Below are 9,341 nucleotides of genomic sequence, written 5' to 3' on the forward strand. Positions count from 1 at the left end.
ATTGTAATGGGGAGAGCACAAAAAAATGACTGCCACTTGTATGCAATTTGTATATGAGAGTTGATTTTATGTGATTTCCCTTCTTCTGTGCGTTACTCAGGCAGTGAGACTGTTGAAACTTAAAAGTGTATCATTTCATCTCACAAATGCAGCATTTAAAACACAAATTGAATGGGATGTGTGGAATGTGAAAAATTGATTCTACAGCTTTGCTGTGCGCTATATGCTTTTGTATTAGAATGTCTAATTAGTGAAACGGTCTCTGCAAGAAGGCGCCACATTCCAGGCAGCAGTTTGGTTCCAGTCCGTCCCTTTCTGTGTCAGCCTGGTCCCACAAGATATCGGGAGGAATACAGAATTACGTAGTTCGCGTGAGACTGTGCGTAATGAGAGAGATAACACTGGGGACGGCTGGGAGTGTTTTCATGAAAGGATGGGAGATTGGGGGGCACCTTGACCTGTTTGGAATGATGAAACAAAACATGTATCTCACCCATGCTTGCGAAGAACCGCCCTAGAATGTGTATAAATGTCTGCTTGCTTAGCTGCTGAGGTGTGACTCTCTCTAGGAGGCTCACCCATGTGCGCACATGAATAAATGAACTTTTCTGTAATCTGACTGTCTTGTTGAACTGAGTCTTTTCTTCCTACCGCAGATGCCAGGAGGCCCGAGGTGGGCCTTTAACCCCCCGTATCCGCAGGAGGAGAGGAATGGGGCCGAGGTCCACAATTGTCCTCTCAATTAAAAATAAATTGAACGGGATTCTACACATTTTTTCTTCACCAGAAGAACACTGTTCTTGCTTGATTTTCACTACTATCCATAATATCGTTGGGTTATATGATTGGTTGTGGGTGTTTTAATATAAAATGATAAAGTAACATTGGAAGGTCTACTTTTTGGACTTTAGGCTTTCACTTTTCCTGTCTTTTCTGAAATTAAGGTAATACACATTTTTTTCACAACGTAGTGAGCTCGAGGGCTGCCCATAGCTCCCACAACCCCATTGTGAGAGAAAATTTCATCAGTTGTTCATTTTGCTTTTTGTAAGGCTCTTTGTTTGCCTTTAAACTATGAATTAGGGATTGTTGGGGCCTCGGGTTCCTCTCGGTGTGAAGGAACGGTCTCATGAGACAGTGACTGAGGAGGAGGAGGAGGAGGAGCGAGTCCAGCGGCAGATAATGCGCTGATGCACAGGTGCTGCAGCGCGAGCATGTGAGCAGAAAATGTCCCTGCCCTTTGTACAGACCGCCCGTCGCCACTGTGGATTGGATGGTTTAGTAAGGTCTTTGGGTCGCCGAGAAGATGATCGAACTTGACTATCTAGAGGAGGTTAAAGTCGTAACAAGGTTTCCGTAGGTGAACCTGCGAAAGGATCATTAACGGGCAGCCGGAGCGGCCTCCTGTGTGCAGGTGCGACCAACCGACCAACCAACGACCATCATGTTGCTACAGATTCAACGATTCTGCCCTCTTTCAAGTCCAACATTTGATTAAATCCCCACTTGTTGTAGCTCAAAATAAAGATAATAACCTGTAGAATCAAAGTAAATTCATCTGGTAGCTGTGGGGTGCTGCATTTGTGATGTATCGAGCAAAAAACTAGTGGGTTTATCCTGTATATGGGGAAAGTGTGCAATGAACTGTGTGCCCTGGCAAGCCCAAAAACTGCTTCAAACCCCCTACCTAATGCCATTGCTAACACTTTCCATATGATACTTATATAATATATACGCATATAACAATGCATATATATGAAATGCACCATAAATGCACCATACCACAGCTACCAAGCAAATTTACTTTGGTTCTACAGGTTATAACCTTTAATTGGACGTATAATATCTGGGGTTTGAACAACTTTCGGAGACTGAATGAGGATGCAATTTATTGCACAATTTTAGCACATACTGGACATAGCCACTATGGTTTTTGCACAAAAACTCACAAATGATGAATCCTACAACTACAAGACAAATTTAATTTGATTTTACAGTTTATTCCCTTTACTTTGAGGTAAAATATGTAGGGTTGGAAGCAGATCTTGAGGGTCCCTGAGCACACAATTCATAACACACTGTTTCCACACACTGGACAAACCCCCTATGTTTTCGCAAAACCTCTTACGAATGCAGCATCCCACAAGTACAAAACAAATTTTATTTGATTCTACAGGTTATTTCCTTTACTTTAGATGCCCTTGGCAACTTAGAGAGCCCCATTACTTTGCACAAGCTGTCGGAGGTGCTTGGCAAAATGAATCGGCGCAAGGTTCCCGGCCTTGATGGTTTAGCAGTGGAATTTTATTCCACGTTCTGGGACGTCTTGGGGCCGATTTTCTGTGCGTTGTTGAGGAGGTGCTGGGCAGCAGCTTGCTCACTAAGAGTATGAGGACAGGGGTGCTCTCCTTGTTGTACAAGAAAGGCGATAAAGCCGATCTTGCCAACTGGAGACCCCTCACGATGCTTTGATGCAAAGATCATAGCGAAAGTCCTGACTGAGCGCCTGAGGAAGGTAATGGCCGACCTGGTCCACTGGGACCAGACGTGCGGAGTACCCAGGCGTTCTGTGTTCTGGAATTTGCACCTGGTCCGGGACGCGATCGCCTGGGCGGAGGACCGAAAGGTCCCCCTCGCGCTGGTCGGTTTGGACCAGGAAAAGGCGTTTGACCGAGTGGATCACCGCTTCCTATTTAATACCTTGAGCAGATTGGGCTTTGGCCCTAACTTCCTGAGGTGGGTGCGTGTGCTCTACACTGAGGAAGTCACCATCAATGGCTCCCTCGGGGGGGGTGGGTGCCCTAGTGGAGTGGAGTGAGGCAGGGTTGCCCGCTCCTTTATGTTCTTTATATTGAGCCGCTGGCGGTCACCATACGCGCCCACCCAGGGATTGATGGTCTGCTTCTGCGAGGGTCCTCTTAAGGTGTTGGGGGTCAACTTTCTTGCAGAAGGTGCAGCCAGGGTTAATTGGGAAGAACATTTGACCAAAGCCAGACGGAAAATGGGTTTGTGGAGGACAAGGTCCCTCTCCTTAATAAGGAAAACACTGGCGCTGAAGGTAGACATCCTCCCCACTTTGCTCTACCTTGCGCAGGTGCACCCCTTCCCCCGCACGATGTGGAGAGGCCTCCCGAAGGACGTTTTCGATCTCGCCTGGGGGGGCAGGTATGAGTATGCGAGGAGGGAGGTCATGTACCTTCCAAAGGAAGAGGGAGGGATGTGCCTGATATTCCTCTTAAACTGGATTGTCTCTTCCTCTCCCAGTTATGTAACCGACTGGCAGCTCCGATTGAGCATCCCCACCAGGACTTTGTGCGTCTTTGGTTGGCCCTTCCGATGCGCCAGTTGGTGAAGTCCTGGTCCAGCACCGGGCCTAATGCCGAGACACGGCCCGCCCATTACAGCCAAGCTGTAAAGTGGAGTAAGACCATGGCGGCCAGGGTCGAGGCAGAGACCCTCCTTAAGCACAGGGCCTTGTATAAGATTTGAACTGGTGTTGAATACACAGTAAGTTGCCGGTCAAAGTAGTCCTGTACAGGCACAAATTGACCAGCCACCCACTCTGCCCGCGACTCCAGCGTGGCGAGAGTGAAACTCTCGCACATGCCTTTTGGGACTGCGGGCAGGTGCAAGAAGTCTGGCATTTGGTGACTCGCCTGTGCAGGAAGATCGATCCGCAGATGGTACTGACGTACAACAAAGTCTTGGGGGGGATGGGACCCTGGCGTTCAGAAGGCAGCAGCCGCCCGGACGTGGCTGGCGATTAGCGTGGCCAAGCAAATGCTTTGAAACACCAGAACCCAGCTGGTCCAGACAGAGGTAGACTTGGGCGTCCAGGGTGTGTATCATAAAATATCAATGACTACACGTGTGGTTGCGTTTGTGTTTTCTGATTTATGTATTTATTGTTATTTATCTATTAATTGACTTTAGTGTAGTGTAGATTTAGTTTTGTTGTGTGGTGCATGTTGTGTTTTAAGTCTGTATATGTACTTTATCATTCACCGACTCTACTAAAACAACAATAGGGGAGACGTGTTGCGAAAAGGGAATCACCCAAAAACAGTAGGTAAGGTGTATGGTAACATCCTGGGAACAGGCCAGGGGATCGTCCATCTTGAGCGGTAAATGTTACCGGGTAAGTTTTCCTTTAATTATTTATTAAGTATGGTTTTAAGCCTTGGGGTATGTCCTTTAGTGTTTTACAGGTTCTGCCATGCGGTTCTTATATTAGTTGGTCTTATTGATTTTAGTATTATTTTAAATTTTATTGTTTGCATGGCAGTTTTTAGGAATAATTTATTTATTGAATAAAGATTTTAATTATCAGAAATGATGAATGGAGAAATTTATTCCTGTCGAGTAAGACAGTGTGTGGAGGCAGACACTCTTGGGTGGGTTGGTGATTCATTCTGATCTGTAAGAAAAAAAATAAATAAATGTAAATGGCCTGGCTGGCACAGTGGCACAGCAAGCAGTGGGCAGTGCGAGAGGATGTGGGTTCCAGCCCTGTTCAGTTAGTGTGGAGTTTGCATGTTCTCCCTGTGTCTGTGTGGGTTCCCTCCAGGTGCTCTGGTTTTCTCCCACAGTCCAAAGACATACTGTTCAGGTTTCCCCCATAGTGTGCGAGTGACACAGAGAGAGTGTGTTTCACTGATGCAAAGCAATATTGTTGGCCATGTCACCTATGCATCTGCTCACTGCGTTATTGTCTGACACAAGCACGCACTCTACTTTTCGTGCTGCTCCCTCTCCCAATAACTCCCTGACAATGTCTTTAGTAGCTGGTAACAATAAGGCTTCGCCAGTCGTGCGCAGCTTCTTAGCACGCGCCATGTGCGCAAAAGTGCAAAATGTAAAGAGCGCAAAGCATTTTGGGATAAACACGTTACAAGGAATCACTCATAAATCACGAAACTATACGTAGATTACGTAAAAAATTATATTACTGTAATATTTTTTTCTGTCAAGTTTTCCGCGGACCCCCTAACTCCCTCTTCCGGACCCCAGTTTAAAACCCCTTTTTTTAGATCACAGGATTGGCTACTGATGTGGGTATGCAGTGTTTGGCTTTCTCTAAAAATAATACTGTATACAGTTACCAGAAAAGGTCAGATTTGTTTCACCTGTCCACATAATGTTGTTCCAGCTGTGAACACCCGGCTGACAGCAAAGGTGAGATGGGCAGTAATGTCTTTCTGGAGAGCACTGCTTTCTTCCATGGTAACCTCCCACAAACACAGCTCTTGTTCAGTATTTTTCTTATGTAGGCTTGATCAGGCTATTGTATTTCAACTGAATTGTGCTGTGAAGAGCAGGTACTAAAAACCGTGTGTATTTTTTTTTTACGGCAGGGCAGGCCAAACTCACACCTCAGTCGACTGGAACACCCAATGCATTGACTGCAGACTCCAATTACCCTCTTTTCAGCATATCATTACCTTAGAAGTTCACATACTTTTTCCATCAATGACTTTGATCAAACCATTTATTCAATTAAAATATGGATACGTGAAATGTGGCGTGTTGTTAAATAGGACTGTCTGCATTTATTATGCCTTAGACAAAGGAGCCATTCATGCAGAAAGCAGTAGGCGCAAACTGTTGTGTAGAAAGTAGTGAATATCTCACTGCTAACTGGGTGTGAACTGAGTGCTTACCTGCCCTCCAAGGCACACCAGCCACAGTAGGGATCCTTGAGGTCCATGCAAGACTTGCAGTCCTTCATCATATCACATTCCTCCACTGGTACCATTGAGATCTGACACAGAGCCAAGGATATCCAGCATCAAGCGTCTTACACAGAGTACAAATACAGTCCACTTCCCAAGACGGTACCTTTTTTCCTGTGGTGACGTACAGATGCCTGTGGTTTCTGTCGAATAGCAGGTGTTTGTTCACTGCCTCACCAGAGCTGGGTCCAGGGACAGTTCGGTACACCTCTGGTGTGCTGGACAGGTGTACCTGGAAGTTTACCTGTGTTCTAGTTTCACACCATTTTCTTTCCTATGAAAATGAGTTTGACCACACTGGTACCTGGGACTGCTCTCAGATACCATACACCCTCTGCTGCTGTACTCACGTGGTACACCTTCCCATTGCTGGTTCCCAGAAAGGCCACCGTGCGCTCAGCCTCCACAGCAACGGCGACAGCCATGAGCAGGTCTCTGGTGGTGTGGACAGCTTGGGCAGCCAGCGCAAAGCCTGGTGTGCTGGCCAGCGGTGAAGGCAGGAAATCGGCACTACATTTGTACTTTGTCAGCGTGTCTTGCTGATGGGCACAGAGAGAGAAGTCTTTAACGTCAGCTTCCTCATACAATCACTTTGTCAAGTGTGCAAGAGGGGATACTCAGGTTTTCACTTTTAGAAAATTCTAATAAAGACAATAAACCTTAAGGTGAGCTATCCCATTTCACTGTTCCGACTTTACAGAACCTCAAGACACTACTGAAAACATTGCTAATGTCATGTTTGAAACGGAGCGCTACTTACACGGACTGATACTGAACATAATAGATTTGCTGAGGTTGTGTACGGAGAATCAACAGCTACTTTGTTTCCAATTTTCCCATTTTTTGTATAGCAGGCACTGATGATTTCCATAATTCGTTGGTTGATATATCTCAGGGGGTACGTGCAGAGCCCCGAACGGGGCTTGTCTTCATCGGTGCTGGACACTACGAACAGAATCTTGTCCTGCGACCGCACTTGGCCGTACTGACCGGATGCGCTCAGGTTTCGGGCCAGTTCCTCCCCAGGGGAGGAGACAAAGGTGGCCTGTGTCTTGTTGTACATGTTGTTGGGGCCACAGCTGAGCTGCAGTTCCATGTAGGAATAGTAATGGTGATCATCCTCACAAAGGCGGGAGATGAAGGTAAAGTTTTTGTTATGTAGCTCCCCTCTTGTGCGGGTGAAGAGGAAGTAGATGAAGCCACTTTCCTTGAATGAGTAGCGAAAATTGTGCCTGTACTTCTTGACAAATGGGGTGACCTGAACAGCAGGAGCCTCAACAATGTCCTCAAACACATCCCAATTGCCAAAGTCCTGCAGGATGCGGGTGCTGATAAGCTTCATGTTGCCCTGGCTTCCGTAGCCTTTCCCCACGACAAACACATCAAATGTATCATTCTCTTTGGTGAAGGTTGACATCACTCCTACTACAGACACTATCTCCTCACTGCTGACCACATAAGCCTTTTCACCCTTGCTGTCGTTATAGTAGATCAGGTGGTCAATGCTGCTGAGTTTCCGCAGGGAGCAGATGCCCTTGAAGAGGCTTCCACACACGATGAGCGAGCCGTTAGACGGGTGCACTAGCAACAGCTTGTTGGTGTTGTCTGTCATCTTGGCATCGTGGCAGGACTGGATGGGGGGTGTGCAGTGGCGGCTGTCCCTCTTGGGACCAGTCTCTACTTTCTTCTCCTGCTTGAGCAAGGAGTCCAATTGGTAGATGGCCTTGATGGCTCTCACACAGATGCGGCCTGTGAGGGGGTCCTGCACCACGTTATTGATGAGGGTGCTGGATGTGAACTCCTGGATGGATTCCGCACAGCAGGCTATGGAGAGAGACAGCAGCAGAACTGCCAGAGTCCACCACGCCATTTCTGAAAGAGGACATTAAGTGCGAGACTGTTAGTCATCTCTCTATACAGTGAGACAAACATGTAGACATGAACACATGCTTCACTGTCAGCTCTACACACTTTCACGAAATAGCAGGATCCGGTATTTCGTTTTCACAATACATCTGTCATCAATATACCTGCTCACTGAACATCTGGCAATGATTTGCTTCACACAAATTTGTTAAAGCAGGCAGCAATTTTGTACTCCAATCTATTAAATGTACAGTTAATGCCTATAATTTCTACAGTTTTGCCACAGGTTTTCTGGTAAGAGCAGTAATTCCGAGTCCCACTCTCTCCACCAGCAGAAAGGAAAACTAAGGAGCAACGCCCAGGTCCTCATAAGCAATAAGTATAGATTTTTTTTTTTTTTTTTTAATTAAGTTTAGCTTATCTTACTTGAACACAAGCACTGCAACAGCGCAACAGTCGATCATCTGGTAACCGCGACGCCACTAAGTGACGAACGGGCGGGTAGCGGATTATTATACAGCGTGCATACGCTGAACAAAGGGATGATTCACGTCCCGGGCGGGACGGCACAAGATTTCATATTTTCGGGCCGCGGGGCAACTGAAACCGCAGGTAACGGGGATCACTGTATATGAGTACACGACACGTAGTATCAGAATAAGTGCAGCAAGCAGACACCGAAAAGATGTAAAATATACATACATACATACATACTGTATATATATTACTATCAGCAATTAGCTACTGTTTCCCTGAGGGGAACCTACTGTTGCTTATTGGATAACCCCTCCACGCCACGGGACACTGCTCTGCTGCTCTGAGTCTGAAAAGTACAGAGAAGCCCACTGTAGAATTCAGACCCAAACAGCTACACCGCTTCGCAGCAGGAGGAATAGTGGATAGAAGTAACACATAGATTGATTGAAGCAGTTTTAAGAAGAGAGCCGCTCTAATCCTGCTCTGCTGGAATTTCCACAATTTAAGGAACACACGTTTTTCAGTGCAAACGTCTTTTTTTTTCCTTTTTAAATAACGTACCACAGTCTAGCACACACTGCAGCGGCCCGACGCCGGACTCACGCGCTGGGATTTGAGGAATGTGAACGCAGCGGCTGTGTGTGCTTCACAAACTCTAGCGGATCTGCAGCGTTCACGTGCGTAAGAGAGGCAGCGCGACCTGTCGGAGTGCGACGTTAATCCGACAGGTGGTGCGCAGCTACAGCTCCCTCTGCTGGGGGAACAGACCCACATTGGACGGGTTCTCTGCTGACATGCTCTGTGGTGCAGGTTGCATATGTGTATATTTTGGTGCTTGAAATGTAAACATCACCATATCAAACAAAGTGATTCTCCTATTAAAGGTTCTTTCATTTATTTATGTAGCAGACACTTTTCTCCAAAAGCGACTTCCACCACACACCTTATTCACCAACGTGACTTACACTGCTAGATACACTACACACAATGGCTCACTCATCCATACATCAGTGAAACACACTCTCTCTGTGTCACTCACACACTATGGGGGAAACCTGAACAGCATGTCTTTGGACTGTGGGAGGAAACCAGAGCACCTGGAGGGAACCCACACAGACACAGGGAGAACATGCAAACTCCACACTGACTGAAGAGGGCTGGAACCCACATCCTCTCGCACTGCCCACTGCTTGCTGTGCCAGTGTGCCAGCCAGGCCATTTACATGTTTTTTTTTTTTTTTTTTACGGATCAGAATGGATCACCAA

The 9,341-nt window shown here is 46.6% G+C and overlaps 1 protein-coding gene across 2 annotated transcripts; it reads right to left on the bottom strand.

Moving 5' to 3' along the window:
* Positions 1–5,652: 5,652 nt before the first annotated feature.
* Positions 5,653–8,778, bottom strand: LOC114909405 (plexin-B2-like). 2 transcript variants are annotated; one of them, XM_029248466.1, is made up of 5 exons: positions 8,637–8,778; positions 6,493–7,604; positions 6,083–6,271; positions 5,839–5,964; positions 5,653–5,761 (listed from the first exon to the last, which is right to left on the bottom strand). In XM_029248466.1, exons 2-5 carry the CDS (start codon positions 7,600–7,602, stop codon positions 5,657–5,659), a joined length of 1,530 nt encoding a protein of 509 aa, XP_029104299.1. In that variant the 5' UTR covers positions 7,603–7,604; positions 8,637–8,778; the 3' UTR covers positions 5,653–5,656. The 2 variants fall into 2 exon arrangements, with proteins under 2 accessions (XP_029104299.1, XP_029104300.1); XM_029248467.1 differs by having other exon boundaries at positions 8,679–8,776.
* Between the last annotated feature and the right edge of the window lie 563 nt (positions 8,779–9,341).

Source organism: Scleropages formosus, chromosome 23 (genome assembly GCF_900964775.1).
Source record: "Scleropages formosus chromosome 23, fSclFor1.1, whole genome shotgun sequence".
NCBI lineage: Eukaryota > Metazoa > Chordata > Actinopteri > Osteoglossiformes > Osteoglossidae > Scleropages > Scleropages formosus.

What these genes read in the sequence shown, in the direction of transcription:
- LOC114909405 (XM_029248466.1), bottom strand. Translation starts at nt 7,602, where the DNA reads ATGGCGTGGTGGACTCTGGCAGTTCTGCTGCTGTCTCTCTCCATAGCC. An exon ending in TATGTTCAGTATCAGTCCGT is followed by an intron (nt 6,272 to 6,492) that starts GTAAGTAGCGCT and finishes TGTGCCCATCAG; the next exon opens with CAAGACACGCTGACAAAGTA. An exon ending in GCAATGGGAAGGTGTACCAC is followed by an intron (nt 5,965 to 6,082) that starts GTGAGTACAGCA and finishes GTAAACTTCCAG; the next exon opens with GTACACCTGTCCAGCACACC.